This window comes from Tetrao urogallus (genome assembly GCF_951394365.1).
Source record: "Tetrao urogallus genome assembly, chromosome: 7".
NCBI lineage: Eukaryota > Metazoa > Chordata > Aves > Galliformes > Phasianidae > Tetrao > Tetrao urogallus.
This window is the reverse complement of record NC_136820.1, coordinates 30,847,861-30,873,867: the sequence shown is the minus strand read 5'-3', so window position 1 is coordinate 30,873,867 and position 26,007 is coordinate 30,847,861. Positions and strand designations below refer to the sequence as shown.

The following is a 26,007-nucleotide window of genomic DNA, read 5'->3' as shown; positions in this document are numbered from 1 at the left end:
TGATGTAGCCAGCTTTCAGATGAGCAATTTGTATTTTCTGGCTTGGTGGAACTGTAACTGGAATATTGAGATTGGAGTTTTTCAGCTGGCAATCAATTTACTGCCTGAACAAAAGTGGCATAACTTGATTGAGAATTCCTAACGCATTGTTTTGTGGACCAAAACCACACCTCTGCCAGTAGAAAAGGATGAACTGTTCTGAAATTTGTATGGCATTACTTTTATATGTCTTGGCAGAGTGAATCTGTAGTGGTAATCAGTAGTAGCTGAGAAGTTCTGGCGCTGGCATAAATTCCTTTGGACATGAGGATAATCAGTGAACTGGATATCTTTTTCCTCCTGAAGTTTAAACAACTCATTATTGTTATTTTTGAATTCAGTAGCAGTCACAAAAACGGAAAAGAAGGCATCTATCTCAGTAATCATCCAGAGGGAAAAACACTCTCACTTTTCCTGAACTCCTCTTTGACTCAGGCTTGCATTCTGCCAGAGGTGCCTTTCACAACCCTCACAATGAGACCTTGAAATGTCTGAGCTTAGGTATCCACCATCCCAAGAACCACCAACTTTAAAAACAGCGATCAGAGTTTATCAGTGAAGTGCTCCTTGCTTTTCCCTCCTAAAACCACATCATTCCCTTTCCCGAACTGTCAGAAATATGCAGAAGTTTTCTCTTGGGTAGTTGAATTACTTCTTATAGATTGAATGTATGTGTTTAACAGGTTTCCTCGAGGGTCATGATCCTTGTCTCTTTCCTTAAAACTGATATCTGTGTGCATTTGTCTGCGTACTCATGCCTGCCATGTTCTCTGACTCTCCGATGTTTGTTATGCTTCAGACAAATACCCCAGGGAGATTATGTAAAAAAGCCCGGAGAGGCCGACTCTTTCTATAGCGACATGCCTCCTGGAGTCAGCACAAACTCTGCATCTAGTTCTAAGAAGAGGTCTGCTTTTCTGTCGCATTTTCAGATTTCTACCTGTTCCATCACCCATTATTCCATTAGTCAGAACATTTCATTGTTTTGCAGCAGGTTTGATTCTTTCTTCTTTCTTTGTGGAATGTTATGGTTAACATCCTTTGTGCTTTGATTACTGATTTTTCTCACGTGTCCTGAGCTACTAATTATTACAATTAGGCCAGAATAAACATGTTTTCCAATGGAAACCAAATTTGGGCAGTCCAATTTTCATCATTTTCCTGCTTGAAAATTGCTTTCAAGTAGACTACAGTAATAATTGCTGAATAAAAAATATTTAAATTAAAAACACGTTTTATCATCTTTGTCATGTAATCAAAGAAAAGGAACAATGTCTTGCTTCAATAATAAATGTAAATTCTTTTTATACCTTTATTTATTGGTGTGATTAATTCACTAAGTTGACCTAGACTTCTGAATACTATCCTTGCTGTCTCATAGTAAGGATGATGGTACTTACATTTTATTCCACTTTCACTTACTGAACTAATGTACTAAATGGCTGCCAAGAGTTATCTTAAAAATGATTCCGCAAAGACTTTCTGTAGTTTCTTGCTTGCTGCTATGAGTAACCAAAGAGGGCATTAGATTTTTCCACTGTTTCACAGATTTCACTTATTCTGCTATTGCTCTGACTATTTACAAAAGAAAGTAAGTATTTAAAAGTGGAAAATTCATTAAAAAACATTGTGAGTCCTCTATAATTGCTGAGGTCCTGAGGTTATGATGTTTTAAGTCCCTCTGTAGTCAGAGATGCTTTAATTAAGAAAATCTTTGGCCAGCATTGTAAAACAATTTATAAGAAGCTGTGAATGTCTTTTCAGAGATAGACATTCTTGAACTGCTTCATAAGTCAACTGCAATCTCAGTTCTTGTCTCAGTGAGCAGTCAGTAGCTCCGTGTGCAGTTGACAAAGCCATTCTCTTTGTGCTATTTTTGAAGAAAATAAGGAGAAATATATGGAAGGGGTACATTTGCAGTGCCATGAGGTATATTGGCTTGAAACTATGTGCAACTTAATTCCATGTGGTCTAATAAATATGTTATTAAGAAAACAGTGGTAGTATGTAATTAATTATTTCCAATTTTTAAATTCAGCTTTTTAGATTTATAGATGAGTTGTTACTTGTTTCCAGGAGCAGAAATTAACTTTAAATGGTACAGTGTCTGTGTTGGAGAATCTTTTCTCGTGTGGGTATTTTGAAAATTTTGAAAAAAGAAGTCTTGGAAAAGCAGATTTTTGTATAGGCTTGTGTAAGCAGGCTTGCATTCCAGCTAAGAAAAATACTTGTTTTAAAATGAATGTCATTCAAGGTGTTGCATCTTTTGTCCTGTATCTTTGTTTCATACTCCATTTCTTTCATGTGTTTTGTTTATTATTTGTTCTGAAAAGCTAATGATTTCTAAGGTCTGTCTGTACTAGAGAGGTTTTTTGTTGCCTGCCACCAGTTCAGATACTTTGTGCTACTGTCAAGTCCAAAAAAGGAAGCCTGAAAAATATTCCATTAACATTGTGCTGGACCTGTCACAGTGCTACCATTTCAATGCCCAGGGACTATTTCCTACATTATTTCAAGTGGGCTGTAATTTGCTCTGGATGGAAACATTGATGGCATCTCTTCACAGGTGTTCACATGACTGAGATATCAGCCTCCTGGGCTTTTCCTTGCTGGAAAAACCTGTGAAGCGTTAGTTAGTATTCACAGGCATTCAAAGATTTAAAAGTATAAATTTATAATAATTCTTGTTGTTGTGAAATAGCAAACAGCAAAGGCAGTACGTAGCAAGCCACTCCTGGACCTGAGGATGCTTAGGAGGAGAAAATGATTACCGAATCTCTCAGTGGATCTGTCAGTTCTCAGATCTTTTATATTTCATATAAGTTTGAATTAATAAAGCATTAATAAAGCCCTGAGCTTACTTCAGTGTGCCTGTGATTAGCCTTATCTTCTGGAAACTGAAGAGCATTTGTCAGATGCCCGCACTGCGTGGAGAGCAGAGATGGAAAAACACAAGAGTGTTCAGACTTTTACAAAGCACAGAAATACATCTTTTAAGCAAAACTTCTTAAGAAATAAGCCATCTATTCTGACCAGTTTTGCTAGTGCAGACAGACCTTAGGCTGTGTTATGACACTGACTTTGGCAATGTGGCTGTCTCGGAACAGCTGAGCTAGCATTTGTGTTGAGGATACACCCGTAACAGTAACTGCATCTGAGCCCTCCTATTCCAGGTCAAATGGATTATCTCATTCCTGGAGTGAAAGGATACCAGACACAAAGCATATTTCAGACATTTGTGAAAATGGGAGGCCTAGGAGTAATTCTTGGCAAGGTAAGTGTGAACCTTTGTACTGGTCACAGTGGAAGCCATTGCTGCTCTCTGAATGCTTAGGTAATCTTAGGAGAGCAGCATGACTCCTTAAAATTCTGCCTATTGTTAACCTGGAGTTAGGATTTAGCAGTGCCCCACACAAGCTTTATCACATAAAAATTGGATCTAATTTCTGCTATTTCTCCAATGTGAGTCAACATGAAAGAGTTCAAGAGGTCCATTCATTTTTGCCAGCTTTCATGATTTTTATTATGCAGTATCTTTTTTTTCTTGAAGTGATTTTTTTCAAGTGAAGGCTGAAACTAAATAGTTTTCAGCTCTGTACAGTTGCAACAGAAAGTAGTGGAAGATCACCTAAATATTAAGTTTTCTCAGTCTGACGTAATTCAAAAGAGATTGACTTATGGCTTTTAAATGGTCATAGCTAGTGACTTGTCGGGGATGCAAAGAGAATATACAGTTTGGAATGGAATATAGGTTGGTTTCAAGATATTTTACCACCTGTATTTATCCTTTGATTTCTTTCAGGTAATATAGGAGGAAACAGAAAGAAAGTCAGAGGCAAAAGATTTAGGCCACGGTCTAATTCAACTGAGTAAGTCTGAATTTACAACAGCAAAGCCTAAAAGTACAGTTTTCATACTTCTGTTTTGTAGACCAAGACAAAGAGTAATGAAAAGTAGACAGAAGCATTTTTGCCCTGTGGCCCATTCTGATTGCTGACTGATAATGGCTGATCTGGTAATGGTTTGGCTTTCAACCTCTTTTTATGTATTCTTTAACAAGTTATCTATCAATTTTCTTTTTTGTGTAGGCATTCTCACAGTCATTCCCATAGTAATTCCCAATGATGGTGGCAGCCTGCACCATCACTACAGCCCGTTATCTACAGTAAACTGCCATTGCTGAGTGTATCCTGGTTCAGAATTGAATTTCTGATAACTCATTTCCTACCCTTGTCTTCACCTTGGGTTGGACCATTGCAGAGTTAGCGATTCGTATCTCTGTGAACCTGCCTGGAGTCTTTAGGGGAGGTGTCTTCTCTAAGAGTATCTCATAGTTCATTGTTGTAAGCTAGCAAAAACTGAAAGAGCCAGTCTTGTGTAAGCCATGGCAGTCCTTACCATGTGGCTGATCCACAGACCCCTACAGCATGACTTATATGGTGTTCTATATTGATGTGGTAGTTACATTTACTGAAGAGCCCATGAATTCGGTGCTTCCCACGGGGAAAGAGCCTTTTACTTAATCCTACTGGTTCAGGCTTCTTTCATGACAGAATGGGGAATGGCTGGAAGCATCATCTCTAGGCGTGTCAAGCACTGGCCGGCTTTTCAGCACTTACACTCCACAGGAATGACCCCTCTGTGACCATGACAGCAATGACAGTGCCCTTTCTCATACCATTAGTACTAACTTTGCACCTGTATGGGCAAGCAGGCTTGATGCCAACCCTGCTGAAACTAGTACTGCTGTCACCTCTCTGAGCCCTGTTTTCTGCGATTTGGGGAGTTAAGTTTGTTCTGAAATTTTTCTTCCACCTGCAATGAACTTTCTTGAATCAAGTAGGCTTAGAAACGTTCACACAGAAGATTCTGTCTTCCAAACTACAGAAATAATAGTTTGGTGCACAAAGTAATTATCACATTACATGGCCAAAGTGGTCACGTGGAACCAGAAATATTAGCCCCATGCCCTTTAGAGAAGTTTATCAAGTGCCTCTGTGCTCTTGGTTTTAGTGCTGATAAGCCCTTAAAGGAATATTATTTTCCTCGTTTTCTTTTCTCCTCACATGAGCCAGTTTGATAAAAGTGAAATTAATCTGACCAAAACAAGATTGGAAGTTCTTCTTTAGAAGCTTGTCCTGTGCTTTTCTTCATTTTCTAATTGAATTCTCAAGCAAGATTTATAAAAACAACATGGTTAAATTAATTATGTCATTATTCCATTGCTCAGCAGAATTGCAAACTGGAGCTGGATTTGATCCATAAAAAATAAGACCAGAACAGCTCTTTTTATCCCAACAAAATTGTGTGGGAAGAACATAGTTTTCAGTGAAAGCCAAAAAAGACCTCTAATGGGCATATTTTTTCCTCTGTGCTGCTCAGCTGCTATACATTTGCTCCAAGATCTTTAGAGTGCAAAATAATTGGGTAGACAGTGTGTGAGTTAGAAATCTTTTTCCCAACACCATTGTTTTTTGTTTCTTTTTTTGAAAGTGCTCCTAAATTCCCACCTAATTCTCAGCTGTTCTTCCTGCTTCTCTCTGTGCCTCTCATCCCAGCAGCAGCCCCTGGTGCTACCCCAGCTAGAGATGTAGCACTGCACGTTCTGTCCTGTAGAGACAAGAGGCTCTTTCTGATGGGGCCTGTCCTGGATTGCATGAGACTGAGTCTCCTTGGCAAACCTGTCACTTACAGAGTTCTCACTGCACCAACGATTTGCTCTGAGATTCAGTGGGGAACAGAGAGAACTGCCCAAGGCACACAGCAGTCTGGTCAGTGAGATAATGTGCTCTGAGAGAAGGGAAAATTGACAGAGGAAAGTCTAACTGTGGCCAACATATTCATAAAAAATAAATATGTCAGTTGCGTTGAGGATGCCTCAGAATACGTGGTGGTTTTTCCCAAATTTACCTTCTTATCTTCTCTGGGAAACAGAGTAATCTTAAAATCTGTTTTGAAACAGAAAGCCCACCTAAAGCCTTGCAGGTCCAAAGAATACTTATTGAGACAGAAAACAGGGAGGAATGCTGTTTGTCTCTTGTTAGTATCAGAGAGAAATGGATCTCCCACTAGAAGAATGCATTCATTTGTGCCATACCTTGTGCAGACTTCTTTTTTTTTTTTTTTTAATGTTCAGATGCAGACTAATACACTTGCTTACAAAAGTATCCGACGTATTCATTGGTCTGTAGCAATTGCACATACTGTGCACAACGTTTTTTGTATACAGCATCAGATAACAGAGAAATGTGCCATTGGTCATTTAAATGGCATTCTTTTAAGCACTGAGCAAGGTCTGGGCTGTGCAGCCCTCATGAACAGCACTGACAGAGTGCTGTTCCTGATATGTGTCCTGGTGACACCTCTGTGCATCCCCTTGTGCATAGCAGATCCATGGCACAGGGCATTGCTGGGAGTATGGCTCTGCAGAGACTGCTAAAGCTCTTTTGGGATGCATTAGATTGTTTCTAGGTGTTTTAAAGCAAAATTCTTCATTAAAGGCAAGTGGTTCAGTTCACACAGAAGCAATGCCAAAAGGCTAAATGTTTCTGCAGCTTTTTCATAAATGGCCTGATAAAACTGATTAGAGGTATCCAAGAAAGACGATGAAAGTTTTTTGAATAAGCTGAATTTTAACTGGGAGCATGTGTTAAAACAGGTCCCAGGAAATGTGTGCTTTGCCAAATAGCAATTCTGCTCTCTGTTAGTTCGCACTGCTTTTCCTATAAGCGTTTATCTTCCTCGTTGTTATAACTGATGCAAACATTTTTGGCTTAGACTCTCTATTATATATTGTGTTTTTGCAGCAGGGTAACCCATGCATCTGAGCCTGGGCTTTCTTTCGCCCACCCAACCCCGTCCCAAGGCATAAGCCCAGAGGGCTCTGACCCCCCCCAAACAGGGAGCCAGAATCACAGGTCAGTCTCACCTGCCCCTGCGCTCTGGGCTGCATTCTACCCCCTGACAGTCCCTTTTCCTCAGTATCCCCCAGTGCCACTGCGGCTAGACGCGGTGACTGCTTTGAGGTGCTCCTGCTGCCGCCGTGCTAGCTGGCCTTCCTCCTCCCAGCCTGAGGGTACCAGTGTCCCCAGCCCAGGTCTTTGCACTTTTGCATGTTGTGCTGCAAGCCAAATGGAGCTGTTGGTTGAGCTGTAGGCTTATGTGTAAGAACACCTTGGTTTTCAAGGGAAACTTCTCATTCGAAGGAAATGCGGATTCTGGCCCTCACTAACGATGTGACCGTGAAGATCAGCCTGAGAGCTTACTAGTGGGATCACTTAGTGATCTGTGAGTTACCTGGTTCAACACTTCTGTAACAGGCAGAATGGGGTGGTGAGCAATGGCCTGTGGTACAGCTGGAACAGGGAACCCCGCCACATGGCAGTGCAACTGCTGCATGCTTTGATACCACTCTACACTTGGTTTTCTAATGCAGGGAGCCAGACTGGGAGTGTTTCATGGTTACCAGAAGAACCTTTCAAATGAAAAAATCAAGTCAAAAGTACTGCAGTGATGTCTGTTTTCCAAGAACATATGTAGTCGCACATAGTTAATGCTAAAACCCAAACCTATTAGTTCCTGATGACGCTGGTATCAGCCTGTGGCTCCACTTGCAGTTCTCGTGCTGTGCTACCTTTTTTGACATTTTCTTTCCCTAAGAGGCAGAGCTGGAAAGCATGAAGCACTCCTGATTCCTTATCAGTAAGCGAGCTGAGGGAAGCTACTTAGAAGCGAGCACTTGTGGCTGAGGGCGAGAACGTTTGGAAAGCTGTGGCTGCGCTTGTGCGGGGTGGGGAGAAGTTCCAGAGCCAAAAAGGAGGCCTAAGCAGTCAGAAAGTGCCGCTGCTTTTGTCTCTGACGTGGTCTGAAATATGGGCAGGTTTAAAGGGCATGGTCTGGCTCCACCAAACCCCACCTGAGCAGTCCCTTCTCAGGCCTGTTCCCATGAGCGAGGTCAATGGAATCCCTTTCGTAAGGATGGTGAGAACTGACCCCAGGTACCAAAACTAACTTAAAAAGATTCTTTTTTCCCCCTTTCCCTTGGTTACAAGTTATTTCCTGTTTCAGAGTGTGCTAATCTCCATTAAATGAAGGTGGTGGTTACAGATAATTGTGAAACTGTTGCCATTCTTATACAGCAAAACCAGATTTAAATTGGACCAGACAGTTTGCTGCTTCTATGCTGCCCTTCTTTTCTTAATGTTATGAAAAGGGAGAAATTCCCTCAATGTGGTACTGGGGGTTAAGAAAAACCAGTCAAAAAAAGTTATCTTCTTTGCTAGTAACATTATTGTCAAATAATTAAACACCATCTTTATTTCTAGTTTTCATGTAGCTAATATGAGTATGTAGCTCAGGCATGTTTTACTAAAACGGGTGGTTTTGGTGTCAAGGTTACTTCTGTAAAACGGGAGATAGCCCTGCAGCCCACCTCCTTGAAAGCTTCTTGTGGTCCTATCACAGGAAACAATAATAAAATCAAATGTTTATTTGCACATAAATGCAAAAACTGCCACCACATTGGCAAGCAAGTCAAGCCTTTCAACATATTGAGGCTGAAATTCATTCCTGTAGAAGGGCCAAGCCAAGTTTCCATACTCATTTTGCCATTGTCTTGCAATTTGCTCTAGATGGGTACAAACCTGTGTCTGCAACTGGGCAAAAACGTAGGACTGGAGCCCAAATGCCCCTTCAGCCTTACTTTGAGATCATGAGAGGAGTTGAAAACAGGAGCTTAATGCTGGCCCTCTGTCTAGGAGTGAATTTTGCCCTTAGGAGAGAAAATGAGTGATGTATCCTTTCATAGAATTTCCAGATAAACCAAACATGCCAGTCTTGTCAGGGGTTCTCATGCAGTTGTACACATTACCTAGTCCTCACCCTACATCCATACTGATTGATTTGCCATATTCACTTGCATTTTGGGGATGAAGACATCCTTGCTAAGCTTGTGCTGTGTGTTCTCAGATTTTCTATTCTTGTTCTTCTGCTTTCTCTGTTCCTTCCATTGCTTTCTGCAGGTATTTAAACCCATGGTTCAAAAGAGAATATAATGTAGCTAAGTGGGTAGAAGATGTGAATAAAAACACTGAAGGACCATACTTTAGGTATTTTGTAAATTAATTCTATATCTTTTTTAAGAGCTGTTCCAGCATATACAGATATCTTGAGACTCCTACCTTGTATAAATCAATACAAGTTACTGTAGGTGCAAAGGGCCCCTCTTCTTTTGCTGCATTTTGATGTCTGTTTTTGGCTTCATGTGCAATTTACAATTCTTTTACTGAATGTTTTAATGAAGCCATTGAAAAGGGTGTGTGTAGTGCATGCATTCCCACCATCATCTGTAGCTTGTAGTAGCTTTCTCATCATTTTATGCCAAGTAGTGTTTATGGGCATGAGATGTATTTATCACTAATAAAGTAGTATTAACTTAAATAGAATTTAATTTACTGAAGCAAACGTAACACATTCACTCTACCCACTGTCTTATATAGTGCATACTAAAATTTAAACAACAAAAAAAAAAGTAGTGGTATTTTACCCTCACCACACAACGAAATAATTAGCATTGTGATTGGATAAATGAATGTATGAGAATATACTCTGTGCTCTGCTTATCAAACAACTAATGAATCTGTTACAAGTGAGTGTAGGGTTCTATTCCCCAAATCCCTTGTTTTTGAAAGGAAAACATGTATTCAATACCTTCCAAGTTAAAGAGAATTCTGCATGAGGCTGACCTTCATGCTGTACATAATCACAAGTCTGTGTTCCCAGAGATGTAATTCTGCCACTGAGCGAGCAGTCTATATCAGCTGAAAAAGAAACAGCTAGCATAGAGAATGGAAGACAATTGTGACAAAGGATGTAAAGCACTGTAAGCTATCAAACAGGAGGCTCAAACGAGTTGTAGAGATGCAAAGAATAAAATATGCAATTTTTAGCTGAAACGGTGAAGGATAGTAAGAATGAATAAATAGAAATCTAATGGTAATTGTGACACAGGAGTGGGGCCTACTAATAGTGCAAAAGGACAGCAACATTCACTATGTCTGGTGTTTGTTTGGGGGAAAAATGTGATGGGGTTGTAGTGCAAGATGTTAATGAAGCACTTTTATTCTCATAGTTACACTGGAAGGTATTAAATAGCAACTTGGGATTTTAGTCACTTTTAGAACTGAAAATCCCTTGAAGTCTGTCAGAGCTTTAAATAGTTATTTTTATGTATCATTTACATTTGCTTTCAAGAGTTGTTAAATTGCAGAGGAAGTTGCAGAGAAGTGTTCCAAAAAGCCATCAGGTCAGATGAGGTGAATTTAAGCCTGCCAGCCCTGAGTATCAATCCCTGATGCAGGAGTTCCAGGTTTCAGGGAGGATTTTGTGGCTGTGCTCATCAGCATCGACCAGGTCAGGGTGTTGGTGCTTGGACACTTGAGCAGGTGATTGTGAGCCCAGTGGTGGTGTTAGCAATGAGGTCCAGTTCCAGTGCCTGCAGTTCATGAAGCTTGTTCAAGAATGAAGGAAATTTAGGCACATAACCCAGATAAACCTTAGAAGAGCCTTCAGGACCTCAAACTGTTTGGTTTTATGGAGCAGTTAAATGCTTAGTTGATCATAAAAGCCACGTATCTGCACGTGGAGCAAAACCTTGATGGGCATTTAGATCAGTACTGATAATGATCAGCATTCGCTGGAAGGTGAAACTAGGCAAACTCATGCTAGGAATGAAGTGTTTATGAGCAAGAAGGAGATCTTTTCCTGCGAACGCCCTTTGGATCTGTGCTGTTGAGGCAAGGCAGTCAGCCTCCCACCCTGACCTCACCTCCCTGCTCCCTCTTGGGGTGTTCATAGCTGGAAGCCCTCTGGCTGCAATAGACAAAGACAGTGCAAGACTATAAAGACTGGAAGTTTAAAATATGTCACTTTAATTGATTTAGCTAAACAGGTTCAAATTCCTGGGTGCGTACTCCTAATTCGGTTTTCATTTTTTAGCATTGGTATTTGATTTAGGAACCAGGTTAAACTGATGGGAGCATACCCTGGCCCTGAGGGTTTTCCCTGTTGCAGTGAATGATTCACATTTCTAATTGCATTTGAGATAAACCAAACGTTTTAGTGTGTGTAGATGAGGATTAAGCTGACCCATGTGAGTTTTTAGGGCTCTGTATCAGCAGAGATGAAACCTAAATTAACAGTTTTGCTCCACAGAAACTTACTAATGACTGCCTGCAGCAGTAACTTTAGAAATGGGAGGGAAGCTAGAATAAATTTAGAAACTTGTGCGTCCTAATTAAGTGAGGGTAACCATAGAGAGCTGTTCTGCAGGGATATTATGGAAGGCAAAGGGTCAAATCTCCTGGGATGAGTTGCCATGGGCTTTTGAGAGATTACACCGCATGGTGCTCCCAGAGCTCAGATGTGATCTTGGTTAAACTGTTGTTGGTAGGAATTTACTGTTCCTTAGAGCTGCATGTCAGAACATCACACAGTTGGGTTTTGATCTTTGAAATAATTCACAAAAAAAAAAACAAAAAAAAAAAAACACACAACTAAATCTTGTTTAGAAAACCAGAAAGTCAGGCTGAAGTCAAGCTGTCCAGATGATCTTCATTTTAGGAATCACAGCCTAAGGCTCTCACATCAGATCATCAGCCTGGAGGTATTTTTTGTTCTGAATCTTTGATTAATCTTTTCCTTTAAGGAGGTCTGAAAGGAATACTGCTCTTTTGCTTGTTTCCCTGTAATTTTGTGAATATCTTAATGACTGGTGCTGTTGTAGGTGAACCTGAAGTAGACTTAGGAAAAACCAAAAGCAGTTCCTACAATTCCAAGGAAATCTGCACATTTTCAGACAATAGAGACAGAAGGTATCAAAAAAACTTTCTCAATCAGCTTAAAAAAAAAAAAAAAAAAAGAAATATCTGTATAAATCTAAAATTGCTTCCCTGATACCTGGTGTCCTAGTTATTAAATTTAAAGAGTTATTAAATTTTTTTTTGGTCTAATGGGAATCTTCATATAATTACTTTTTATTAATGATAATAATAGTAGATCTGTTGCTAGAAAGCTCCCAGCTGTGAGAGTTTCTTCTATAGGAAAGGAAGAGCTCAACAAATCTCATTTTCCTGCACTAAGTCTCAGCTAGATGTTAATTTTACGTGCCAGACCATAGCTGTGTAACCCCAGCAATAATCCTGGGTGGGAAACTGCTTCCCACTTTCAGCACTGTTGCAAGGGGCATGGTTGCTGGCAATCTGGGGCATCTTAAAAGACACAGGAACTCCAACAGTGTCAGAAAATGAACTATCAGAATCCCCAAATGCAGTGCTCATATATACAATTATAGACCACAGAGATGAGGTGGTGTTCTCTCATCTCTTTGCAGGCACTGCCTTCTTTTGAATTCTTGCAAATATTTATGGGTAAATTAATATCTTCAGGAATATTTAAAAATAAAAAAGTTGCAATGCAAACACTTATTTAGATGGATTATCTATAAGAGAAATGGTCATCTCAGATCAAAAAGATGTTGGCAATGGGATGTGTGGCTGGAGCAGAGCCTTGCTGCTCTGCTGTTGGTCAGAGACCCTTTCTCTTAGGATTTCATTTCAGTAATTAGTCAGAAGAGTCCATTAAAGCATATGAATGCTAACTTTGAGAGCACAGCTGAGCAGTGCTTGGGATGAGGGCTCTAGGCAAAGCCTCCACCTCTCCTGCAGCCACCCCAGGGCTGAATCTCTCCTTACCCCTTAGTGTGCTTCTTTCATTGAAGAAGCCTGACATGTGGCTGTTTCCCAGAAGGAACTGCATTAAAATGCTGAAATGCTTCACCACATCAGTGGTTTTAGGAGACTGCAACTTCCTAACATAGGCTAATTTATGTCGCTAACATTCTACACAGAGCTGCCCTGTGTAAGCAGATGTCAGGTCAGGCTGATGTATACAAGTTTGAAGTGTTTTCACTGAGCTGACTTTTAAGTGAATTTCATTAAGTTATTTTAGACTATGAAACACAGCTCATCAACAGTTCAGATCTGTCAGGGCCACTGCTTTGAGTTTGGCTGAAATGACACTTGTAGGTTACAAGACATCTAGTTGTATGACCAGGGGACAGCGTACAGTACCAGGATTTCCCCCGGTTAGGATAAGCGAAGGCAGAGCAGGCAGATGTCTGTCTGCCAAGGAGCATGTGCAGGCATCCTGCAGCTCCATAGCGTCTTCTGGACCCCAGCAATCTCCCCACACGGTTAGTTTCAGCTTGTACAACAGGAAGACCGACGCACTGTAGTGGCATCTTGCTTCCTGGTCAGAAATGAAGTCCTTACAACGTGTTAGGTGCATGGCTTCATTCAGGGTTGGTGGTGAAACCTCCAAAACCCTGTTGGGGGTTGGGCTGCTTTCATAGTTTCTTGTATAGGGTCAGCTGGAAGCAGCGTTTGGCATGAAAGCTAATGGATGTGATAGCAAGAGAACTGAAACCCCAATGAAAGCTGAACGGACCCCTCCCTTGACCAAAACCATCAAGTTTTACCTTCCTTTAACCCTGGCATTACCCTCAAGTGTCCCCGAATGCTGTTTCTTCCACCCCATAAATGAGAAAGGTCATTTCTGGCTCTTTCTCATTTAAAGTACATGTAAATCTGGGATACACAGCACATACACAATGGCAGGGCAGAACCTGAAGGGTGATCAAGGAACCCGAACTGCATTTGTCACACAGGATCACACATCCTCAGATTTGTGGGCACGCATTTGATGACTACTGATGTGTACTCACAGTCTCCATAGATGAGACAAAAGATGACAAAACCCAGCACCTAACTATAGCAGAAACAAGTGTCAAGAGCCTATGTGGAGAGGGCAAAGTTGTTTCTTTAAGTGTGCAACTGCATTCTTGATGTGTTTGTCCTGAAAAGTTTCCAAGGAGGATGCACGCATTGCACATGCAGGCAAGCAGTGACGTGCACATTGATTACATGTGCAGACTGTAGGTGAGCAGGCAGCATGGAGTGGGGCTGAGAGGAAGAAATGGAGGCAGCTACATTGGAGCTTCCAAACCTTCCAAAATGGCAGCAAGGGGTTTCAGATAATTTTTAAAAGCACTTCCATTTTGGGCAATTTGTCCTTTTTCCTCCTAATCTTTAAAATATTAGTTCCCTACAGCGTAGGATAAAATTCCACTACTGCATCAAGAAGGAGAATTCTTCTCTCTCACCACTGGCATATTGCTCTAAAAGCTGCCAGTTTAAGGTGGTCACCTGGGAGGCCTCTGCTGACTGCAGTGGAAAGCTGTATGTAGCACACATTGGGTGAACTGTAGAATTGCAGAATGGCTTGGATTGGAAAGGACCTTACAGCCCACCCAGTCCCAACCTCCTGCTGTGGGCAGGGCTGCCCTCCACCAGCTCAGGCTGCCCCGGCCCCATTCAACCCGGCCTTGAATGCTTCCGGGGATGGAGCACTTTAAGTACTGGAAGGCTGCAGTGAGGTCTTCACAGAGCCTTCTCTTCTCCAGTCTGAACAAACCCAGCTCCCTCAGCCTGTCATCATAGGAGAGGTGCTCCAGGTTTCTTAACATCTTGATGGCTCTCCTCTGGCCCACGCAGTGACTCCAGCAGTATGAATCCAGCTGGGCTCTCTGCAGGTGCTTGCTTGTGGACTCTTTCCCAGTAGCTCTGCACACCTTGTGTTCAGTGAGAATCAGGCAGCTGGTATCTGGTTAGCTAATCATAGGTCTATCACAGGTGATTTGTCTGCTTCTACAAACTCTGATTCTCATTCCAATTTCCTTCTCTTTTCTAAGAAATCAAGGCTAGAATTTGCTGCTCGGGTTTGGAGTTACAGTCTGAATTACAGGCTGCTGGGGGTCTCACTCAGAAGACCTGCTCTGCAGGGAAAGATTCCAAATACCCGATTCCTGGGAGGAAGTTGCTCCTTCCTGGGTCACCTATTGGTGTTAATGTAGGGGTCAATTGGCTGTGACTTTCCTTGTTGCCACAGCCTACTCTTGTGATGCCAAAATTACCCATAGGAAGAGCCTATGATAATGCAAGAGACAGTCATGGTGTCTGCACAGATAAACAGCTTTCTCATAGGAATTACCAAGCAAGAGCTAACATGCTTGGTTCTTTGCTTCTAATCTCCACATGCATCATTAGAACTTTACCCATCAAGATTTTTAATCCTGCTGAAGCTGTTAGGCAAAATCCACAAATGAAGAGATCACTAATAATCTGTAGAATCTACTTGCCTTATCTTTGTGCCTTCCTTCTCTCCTTATTTTTTTTGAATTTATATCCATTAATATTATTTTTAGCGATCTTTTTCTGTCCAGATTTGGCACAGATGGAGAACTTGTAGGTCAGTGAGCAGCAGAGCACTGGGCAGGTTACCACTGAGAACCTTTCCCTGGATTTCTTTGAAAATAATCTGTTCTGTTGCTTTGCAGTTTGGTGCCCAGATTTGTGGTGCTGGACAGATGAATTTCCTGTTTTACACAGCAGTAGTTATTGCATTTTTTTTTCCTGAAAATGTCCGGTTCATCTTAATGGGTGATCAAAGTGCATGTGTTAAGGATATGCTTTTCAATATTTGAATAATTGTACTGACTCCAAATTTCTAATTGCTGTTCAGAGGCTATGGCGTGAGGCATTAGAGCATCATGAGCCAGACTGGAGAGCTGTCACCATGTAACTTCCATTGACACCTCGTTGCCCATGGCATCAATCGTTATTTGTATGATAGACAAGAGAATGTGCTGTTGTAGGGAGTTACAGACACAAGGAAACGATGTGGTAGTCTAAATCAAAGGAAGAATTATTTAAAGGTACAAGACAGTTCCAAACACAAAAGATCTTGTCTATAGCCCTCTCTAGTCAGAAGGACCTGATCGTACAGATCCCAGAGGCAAGGCCTTCAGCTGTCAGCCAGGGCTGCTCCCTGGGGCTCCTTGCTATCCATGGTGTTGGTAGTGATGCTCACCACCGGGGCCTAAAGGTGCTCAGCCCCTGCTATGTGTGTGGGGATTGGAAGTCTGTTTGAGGGGACTGAGGGAGTGCTTCCATTTCAGGGACACACAGAAAATAGCAGGCAGCAGTGCTCAGGGAGGCTCTGGGAGATGTGCCTGCACTCATGGGAGGCCTCTTTAGAAAAATGCCCTCAGTCTGCAGAACAGAGCAAAAAGCTAAGGGGGGGGGGGCTCTCATTTTATTCGAGCTCTGGTTGTTGTTGTTTTTTTCCCCTTTTATTCTGCCCAGATTTTGAGCCTAATAGGAACCTCTCAAGTGGGAAAAGTGCAGATTCTCAAATCAGAAGCATTAGAGTTTTTTCTTGGGTATAAAATTTCAGTCAATAATGTGCTGCTGCCTTATTGACTTGAAAAGAATGCCTTTCATGTGATTCAAACATTTCCTTGCTCTTGCTTACTCTACTCACCTTGTACAGAAATGCTGATTGCCATTGACTAATCAGTCCATTTTTGTATATTCTCATCAGACTCTTTCTTTGGCTGGAACAATATGCACTGTATGATGCTTGCATGTCCAGTAATTTGTTATTAGCACTTTGTATATGCCTTTGTTCCTTCACAACTAACAGTTTGGCCTCCAAGTGCATGCGTATGTGTAAATTAATGCATTGTTGTAAGATAATAGATTCATTTGCTATGTTTGTATCAATATAGGAGGTGCACAAGATAAGCTTAATATCTGATAATTGCCATTTAGTCATCCACTGCATTGTTCAGTTTGTATTTATACTATGACTGCTTCACTTTAGGGTTCATAACACTATGTCTTCTAGTTCTGTTAATTTTAAAATGATTAATTACATTAGCACGTAAATCAGTTTAAAGTCATTTTTTTATATGCAATACGATTCTAATAAGTAGGATATCTTATTTTTTCCTCCAGTGTTCCTGAGAGCTATAAATACCTTTGTTTATAGTCATGAAATGATTAGACTACTGATCAAAGAACTTTGTCCCCCCAATATCAAACTAGTAATATACAACATTCTTGGCTCTGAACCAAGCCTCAGAGTAATGGCAGTTGCTGTTGCATTGCTGGGACCTGAAGCCATGACATTTATTTTGTGTTTCAACATCTCAGGACACTGTCTCCTGCAAAGTCCCCATCTTCGTCCACTGGATCTATTGCTTCCAGCAGAAAATACCCTTACCCAATGCCTCCGCTTCCTGATGAGGAGAAGAAAGCAAACAGGCAAAGTGCCAGGGTATGTGTCCCTCTTCACTGCATTTTTGTTGCTGGTGTAATTTACTGGTAGCTCTGCAAAAGAGAAGTGAGACAGATCTTTGAGAAACAGTGAGAGCAGAGCTGGTGTTTCCTCAGATCTGTAGCTCAAGCAGCTGCTGAAAGCTGAGCCTCTGGCACAGATTAGAGCAGTCCTGGAGCTTGTGTTTATAGACACTTATTTAGGTGGCATTCACACCTCAAGCCCAGATTTCAGTACTTCTGTTTTAAGCTGGAAGCTTGCCTGGGGCAGCCTCTGGGCTGAGAAGAGCAGTCTGGCTCCTCTCCTTGGGCTTCCAGGGGTCTGAAACAGCCAGAGATGCTCATCTGGGCTGGGGGATGGCTTCCTTCCTGCATGATGGAAAGGTGAATAAGCTGCAGCTGAGCAGGATGCAAGGGGCATGCATCAGGCCCTGGTAGACCTGGAAGGGCTCCTCAAGGTGGGCTGAAACTTCTGGAATGAGATTTCCAGGGGCTACCAAGAGGCAGTGCAAATTCTCAGTCAGCCCAAACAGCGGATATTTGAACGAGCACAACTCCTCTAAAATTTACTTCAGGCGTGTAATAGCTTGTGATGCGATTCCCACCACTGCTCTCCGTCCTTTTATTTGAGAAACAACTGAGTGGAACGCTGCAGGTGGGTGCTGCAGGCTCTGCCTATGCCCTGTGCTGGGCAGGGAGTGGCCTGGGGCAGCACGGTGATGCTCAATGTGTGGGGAGCTCCAGGCCTGCTTGACATGCATGTGAACGTACCCAATACATGGAATGAGCAGAGGGTCTGCCTGGGCCGATGGGCAGCTCCAGGCAGGCAGTGCGGGGCAGTCTTTGGGGCTGCCTTGCCAATCACACCACTGTGTGTAGCAGGCTGTGTGTCTTTGCGTATAACGTGTGTTTGTGTCCCATTTTTTTGCCTCTCCAGCTATGGGAGACTTCCATTTAGCTGCACCGTTTTCCTGGGATGACGCAAGAACTTTTTACTTTAAATTCTATACAAACTCAGCACCACTGAGTCGTTGCACATTCATCTGCTCTTCAGACAATTCAAAAGATCAACACAGATGCCCGTGATCACAGTGAGAACCTCCTCTCATCTGGAAGGGAAAAAGCAGTCTCTTTTTTCTTTTTTTTCCTTCTGTTTTTGTTTTTTGATCAAGCAGAATTTTACAGACTTGCTGTAAAGAACAACCCAAACCATCCCAACTACCAGGGGACCATTAGATGGATGTGACGAGGCTGTTCCGCACGGTACCAGACATGCTCACCCCACATCCCACCTGGGAGAGGGTTGGGGTTTTCCCTTGGCTTAGTGCAGCTCCAGGTCATGCTGACCGGCCTTGGGAACGCGCACTCAGGAGAAGCTGGCCGATGTAAACTTGTACGCTGTGTGCATGAACCTTGTGTTCTTTACTTTCCACATGTAAGGGATAAACAACATACTGTAGTAGAAATCAGCATGCAGGAGTAAGAAATATAGGATTTTTTTTTACAGGATTTCAAGCTTTGAAAGGCAACTCTTTGAACCTAAACATCAAACAAACAAGGATTATATCTTTTTTTTTTTTTTTTAACCTTACATGTTTATAATCTCAGTATACAGATTGTATATATGTAAACATTTGATAATGTCAAAAATAGCTATTATATAAGTGTATTTTGCCAAATGCCTAAAGAAACATGACTAACATCATCACACTTCAAATTTTCTAATACATGAGCAGACAACTTTGGAAATACAGAAAGTACAGTACTGTAAAACCACGTCACAGAAACTGATTTTTGACCAAAATCTGTACTATCTTCTAAGTAGCTGACAATCTCAATTGTATGGTGGAATGCAGGAACCAGTACGGTGGCACTTGGTCTTAAATCATCATAAGGGGAAGCAGCCAAAAAGCGCTGTTGAGTGAGATGACCCAAGCCGACACTGGGGCGATCAGGAATGATCCTGTAGACAACAGAGACAGAGCCTCGAAGTAAAATGCAGTACAAACTTCCTGGAAATCTGGGAATAACTTCTAACGCTCAATTCAGGATGTGGTGATGTGAAGTCCTCTGGCAAGGCTTGCTGCGTATTTCTGATAGAGCGCTTCAAATGCTGTTTTGGATGAGACTGTAACTTATGAGAAACCTAACAATTTCACTGCACTAGATAATACCAATGCTGGGCAAGTGGCCAGTGTCATTGTTGTCTTTTCATTTGTTTGTGGAGTTTCCTTTACCACGTGCTCGACTGCTCTGCTTGCTGCCTCTGATGTCCCCTTGAAACGTTTGGGTGGCCATAAACTGAGTACAAGTGAGTTTAGCCAGAAAAAATGGAAAAAAATCCCAACGCTTTTACCATGGAGATGTTGATCTCCCAAATCAATGGATAGTTAGCTTTCGAACACTGAGACTTCTAAAGGGTGTCTGTTGTAATACAAAGGTGGACATTTCCACTCAGTAAGAAAACCGCACCATGTTAAATCAATCTATAATTCTCCAGCTCTCCAAAAATGACAAATTCCTAGCTTCTAGCAGTGCCATTACAGAACAACACACCCGATTCTGTATGGTGCAATTGAATACCTTGCCAACAGCCGAATTATCAATTGGATATTATCCTGACAGGAGCATCCACAGTGTTTCTGAGTCTTCTACCTCTTTCATGCATTTCCTTTAAGAAGCAAAGCCAACACTTTCAGCCTCTTAATATATTTTTTTAACTTTTCAGTAAGGGAATAAAGTTGGATATATGTAAGATTAAATTAAGAAATGTTTTAAGATGTCAGCAAGTATAAAATATATAAGATTTTTAGAAGCACTATATTTTATGATTAGGCTGTGTGTTGGATTGTAACAAAATGTTGACCTTGGAGTTCGTTCCAGTGATTTCCTTCACAGTCAACAGGTTCTGGTAAGTATTTTATAAAAAGGCAAATATGAGCGAGTACAAAGTACAAGACAGAATGTGTTGAATGAGCCAACCACTAGTAATTGCTTTAGGAAAAGATTCTGCACTTTTGTGAAGAGTGAATAGCTATCAGCACAGAAGAATATTTTTTGCAAAGACTTCCTTTGAGTGTAGGTAACTGGATTAAAAGTAGTTGATAATGCATAGCTCATGAAGTTGGGGCCTGAGCCATAATCACCTGAAATCAATAGAAGTCTGTTATCGATTCCACTGGAAACTGAGGAGAACCCTCAAGGAGTTCACCTCAATTAGGAAATTATGCTAACCTGATCACCTCTGTTATTCTGTTGCCTCTTAGCTGCTTTCCCCTTTTGTCTCAGTATTTTGTCTCTAATAACTGGACTGTTCATCACGTGCCTTTTACGACATTTTGTTTGGTTACAAACTAGCATGTGATTTTGAATAACACTGTTAGATTTCTGTGCGTATTTCATACTTATCACCCTTTACTCTTCCATTCTGCCTTATCAAGAAGCAGCAAGATTTGGCAAACAGAACTGGATGTAACATATTGGCTGTTTGTGTAATGTTCATAGCAACTTGTTTTGAAAACAAATGGCTCTCCTGACTGTATTTTCAACATACTGTGTACTTACTGCTTCTTACGTGTTTTGGTATAATACATTCGTAGCATATCATGATCCAGTTGTGTCACATTTGGAGATATGTAGTAACTGGAAGTCTAGTTACGACTTCTGAGTTTAATAAACATTGACTTTCACTTTGATTGTCTAGAATGAGACCATCACAAAACGTTCGTTTTTTTGCAGAATTCTTCTGCAGAAAATCATGCAGTAAGTTGGCAGCCTGGAGATTTTGTCAAGGCACAAAACCTGAACGTGTATGGCTCTGAAAGCCTCTAATGCCAATGGAGGCCAAAGAGGAAGGTGTTTGCTTGCATTCTATGCTTTACTACTTTTAAAATGTGTGGAAAGCTGTCAGATTAGTAACCTTGAAGATGACTGCAAGTATCTTTACCCACAGTAATCGGTTACACTGTCAATAGCAATATAAATAGCTGCATAATCCCTCATGTAGTCTAAGATAGAGTACTTGTATGGTTAGTAAGTTAGCTCAGTCATTTTGACTCCTTCAGACTCAGGCTTGTTTTTGCCAGCTATGCTGAATATCCAGATATGTTGAAGTGGGGAGGTTCTCAGTTCTTCTCAGGTACATTATAATTACCTATCCATGTGAGCATATGAACAGCAAGATGAGTTAAACTAATCCTAGTCTTGTATTTCAACATGTGGGAGAAGAACTGTGTGTAATTTAAAATAAAATTAATATTGCTAACTGGTAGAGACTGAAAAATACAGACTCTATTCAAATAATAAGGCTGCACACGCCGCAATTTAAATTTAACAACTAAAAATCTACCTGCTAATTCTGTTGAGGCAATACTTCATTAATCCATGCTATTGCCATTTGGTGAATGCACTCAGGCAGTTCACCAGTAATGGTTGGGACTGAAAATTTACATATAATTTTGTTACCTGATAAGTGTGAGATGCATCTTTGAACACAGTGACTTCCAAATGTTTTAAGAGTTTATTTCCTGATTAATGATATGTTGACCCAGCTAGGCTCATGTACTCCTTAGTTAATTTTAATTATGCTAATGAACAAATGGGCCTTTGGGCTATAGCCTGAATTAAAGATAAAGAAATTATGTCAAGCTAGTGTACTGAAGTCCTCTTACCTATATCACTTGCTGGTTTTAAATGGACCTTGTGGTCTTGTCAACATTGATAGAAACAATTGTTTTCAAGACCAGGGCTAAGAGTAGGTCTGTACATTAATACAGGCATGCATATATTACAAATTCAGACCAACTTTTCAGTCACTGTATCATGGACATCCTCGATGTGCTAAAAAATCTGTTGGAATGAGAGAATACATGAAGTTAGATTTTGCCAACAGGATATAACGTGAAACAATTATGAGACTCCGTAAGCCTAAGTGATAATAGATGGGCTCTTAGCAATTGCTCTGTTATTAAATCCCATATCTAGCTGTCGTAAGCAAACTTACCAAATTCCAGTGTAAAACTTAGCATACAGAAGTTCTCATCCGTTCTTTTCTTCTATTCCCTTTCCACTCCTACTGAAAAGCACTCCCAAATCCACTAGCAGCCTCTTGTGTTGGCTAGCTACAATAGAAAAGCTGCAAGTTAGCTGTCCTTCCACCCAGCATCCTAGGAAAAGTCTTTCCAGTGCTTTTGCTCATGTTACAGTATGGGTGAAAGAGCCTCGTGTCTCATTTGCAGTGGTAGAACCATTTGATGGTTTTCATCCAGGTTTTCATATCATCCTCTAGTGTTTTGGATGGAGAAGCCTCTTTGATCACTGTAACCTAAAAGTTGTGCTGTCTCCCATTTCTCTTGCTCCAAGTCTCAAGGCTATCTAATTCTTCCTGTAAGCTATCTGAATATCTGCATCATCATCGTTGTTTGGGCCAATTTTATCAACCACAATGTAAGGTTGATTTACCTCATTTTTTAAGAACTTAAGCATTCTGGTCTCCAAAGTTACGGTTTTTTTTTGCTCCAAATGCATCATCCATCAGACTGCTGATGACCCACTGTTTGCATGGCTTCCAAACCACGTGACATTTAGCAGCAGTATGGGATTTGTCTTCTGTCAGATTTCCTGGAGACAAATATGGGCAAACTGCACATTTGTACAGCTTGCTGTCCCATGGGGTGAAGTTCCCGTGTGCACATAGCTGTTCTGCTATGACACAGCAGGAAAAACGGAAAACAGTGAAGCTGACTGTGCAGATATAGTTGCAACACAGATCGGATTCTCCCAGAGACACTAAAACATTCCTTTGACCCAAACGTTTTCCAAGTTAACTTACAAAAACTATTTCTGGTGCCTCATGTATGGACGCTGGTAAGACTTAAGGTTTGGAAACATTTAACTCTTCCAGCCAGCAGGTGGTACCGTGTCATCCCAGAGCAGTTTGCTGCAACTCGTTAGAAACACACTACAACCATCAACATAAATGTGTTATCTCAGGCAAGTAGTCAAAGCAATGTTCAGAACACGAGAAATGTTGTACCTGACTTTTAAGTTGGCTCACCTTGCTGAGTCTGCTGTTTTTAGTTCTTTTTAAAAAGTACTTCAGCTAAAGCACATTTAAACTCCTTGAAAACGTTGGTTACACAGGCTGCAATGGCTGTAATGGCAAAATAGCGCAGCAGGAAGATAATGAAATGCAGAGCAGCCTTCTGAAGGAAGAAGTCTAGGTGTCATGCTATTTTTCATTACTGGAGCATAGAATGTCAAAGCAACAAGCTATTTTTTCTGTTTCTCTACTCCTGTAACTAAAAAACAAGTTTTGGTTATAAAAATGTCTTGGGGCCTTAAGACCTTATATATTCTAATTTCAGCATGGAGAGTCTATTTTTACAGTCAAATTAGAAATTCTGTATATAGGCCTGACTGACCTTGTAAGTATAGTGGTGCTAGCAGCTAATCATACAATATTGTAAGGCTCTGTATAACAGTAAATTCTGGCTTATTTTGGTGATTGGTACAAGGATTCTTGCTCACTGCCTGTGTAAAGAATCTGCCTATTTTATGCTTGGAAATACAGCCCAGAACATATTTGAACTATGAATATATAACCTGATTTTTCCCTTCTTCAGGGTAAAGATATATTCCAATAGGTAGTGTTTTATATAGAATACAGTACTTATTTTTATCGTTGCATAAACGCAAAATATTTTTTTTCAGAGTAGCAAAGCATTACAGAATTTTTAATCTGCTGGAGAAAACACTCCTTACAACATGACCACTTCCTTCTGCAAAGCTTTTGGGGTGCTGTCTTCCAGTTGCTTCATTTTGTGCTGATGTTAATCCTGGACATCACTGTAAGAGAAAGCTACCTATTTTTCCAGTCCTGTTAGCCTTGACAGGTAAAATATTTGGGGAGGCAAGAATTGTTTCACCGTTGGGGTTGGGCTGAGGTTGGCAGAAACAACCAATTTACATCATATTGTCATCTTTGCTAGTTAAAATCCTTTAAAAATTGCACCCGATGTAATAGAAACATAAGATTTTGATAAACACCAGAATGAAGCGCTGCAATTCACAACTTCCATCTTTGAGCGTGATGTTTCTGTCATCAACGTTACAGGCATTGGGCTGTTGAAGTGAATCAATCTGGCTTTCATGTAGCTGAACAAAACGTTGCTTTTTATAAAGTAAGATCGTTGTCATTTGGGGTTCTAAATTCCTGCTCACTTTTAATAACAGCATCACGTATCTACTTCTATGAGAGTATTTAATACAAATGCCTGTGGTTTTCAATGTTACTAACATATTGTAACATCAGTAAAGTGACTTTCAATGACAAAGACCACGTGTGTATTTTCCTTCTTGTTCAAATTATTGTATTTAGCACATTTACATCCTGTTTTAAAGATCTCTGGAAAAAAAATGTGCTGAATGTATGGGGAGAAAAAAAAGGCTGTTCCCTAAAGTGCAGATGCTGGTTTTCAAATTACACATTTGAAAATAATCCTATAAGCTTCTCAATCTTGGTCTTACTGTCCTGCTGTTCCTTAGGCATGCATGTCTAAAAGTAAGCCGGAAAAAATGTCAATTTTAAACTATTCCCAGTTTGTATGAAGATGAAGAACAATCATCCCACATAGCATCATATGGATTCTTTCATGTCTTCTGGGAAAGAGAAAACCTCAATTCTGAGTTATAGATTAATCTACCATAATGGGAAAACAATTTTCAAAGGTTGTTTTTTTTTTTTTTTCCTTTTTAAAGATGACAGCACTGTATTCACTCCTTAGTAACCTTAATGATTATCTTTGTTTATGTTTAAAGCAAAAAGTGATGTATTCTGCCAGTCCCTTTGGTAAACTAGAATTTGTTCCTGGTTCTTGAACTCTTTGCTTCACAGTTTTGTATGTTTTGTGTTTACAAGATCCATGAAGATAACCCTGTTGGTTCCCATTTTCTTGCAGTACTTTGCAGCTCAGTAAGTGATTGGTTCAAGTGAGGAAGACGACTTGGGGTCTTGGTTTTGGTCTTCTTTCCTTGCACCAGAGAGCATGGAAAAAAGAAGCCAAACAAAAATGGTATCATCATAGAATCATCAATGGCCTGGTTTGAAAAGGACCACAATCACCATCTAGTTTCAACCCCCCTGCTATGTGCAGGGTCACCAACCGCCAGACCAGGCTGCCCAGAGTCACATCCAGCCTGGCCTTGAATGCCTCCAGGGATGGGGCATCCACAACCTCCTTGGCAACCTGTTCCAGTGCCTCACCACTCTGAGTGAAAAACTTCCTCCTGAGATCTAACCTACACCTCTCCTTTATAATATATAAATAACACCACCTCCCACCTTTCTCTCAAAAACAAATAAACCACAAAAACATAACCCACCTTGGTACTTTTCATAGTAAAGAAATTCCTTGTTTCCACAGTAAGTGGGTAAGCTGGACCATTTTTGCATGGTACAGATCAGCTAAGTGCATTCTTCAAGCTTTTATTTGCAGATGTAATTTTACTCTCAGGTATTATTTCATCATTAATTCTCAAGATTTATGGCATAACTTCATACCTATAACACAACTTCTGGGGTCTCAGACTAATCAGTAAGTTACACTTATCTACAAGAATGCTTTATTCATTATTGCCTAATGTTTTTTTCATGAACATACCAGGCCTGTGCTGGGCTGACACAAGCCAGCAGCCAAGCACTTAGCAGCTTCCAGCTCCCTGCCTGCTCTGCCCC

At 40.8% G+C, this 26,007-nt stretch overlaps 1 protein-coding gene across 1 annotated transcript in view; it reads left to right on the top strand.

The window, feature by feature from the left end:
• ADAM22 (ADAM metallopeptidase domain 22) overlaps nt 1–18,231 on the top strand; it is a gene marked incomplete at both ends in the record, with an annotated part of 121,611 nt that extends 103,380 nt beyond the window's left edge. Inside the window, 7 exons of the mRNA XM_079538354.1 lie at nt 839–1,033; nt 3,213–3,313; nt 3,842–3,908; nt 6,846–6,956; nt 9,060–9,146; nt 17,151–17,274; nt 18,211–18,231. Of these exons, the coding sequence (XP_079394480.1) occupies nt 839–1,033; nt 3,213–3,313; nt 3,842–3,908; nt 6,846–6,956; nt 9,060–9,146; nt 17,151–17,274; nt 18,211–18,231 (706 nt within the window). The remainder of the gene's footprint in view (nt 1–838; nt 1,034–3,212; nt 3,314–3,841; nt 3,909–6,845; nt 6,957–9,059; nt 9,147–17,150; nt 17,275–18,210) is intronic.
• Between the last annotated feature and the right edge of the window lie 7,776 nt (nt 18,232–26,007).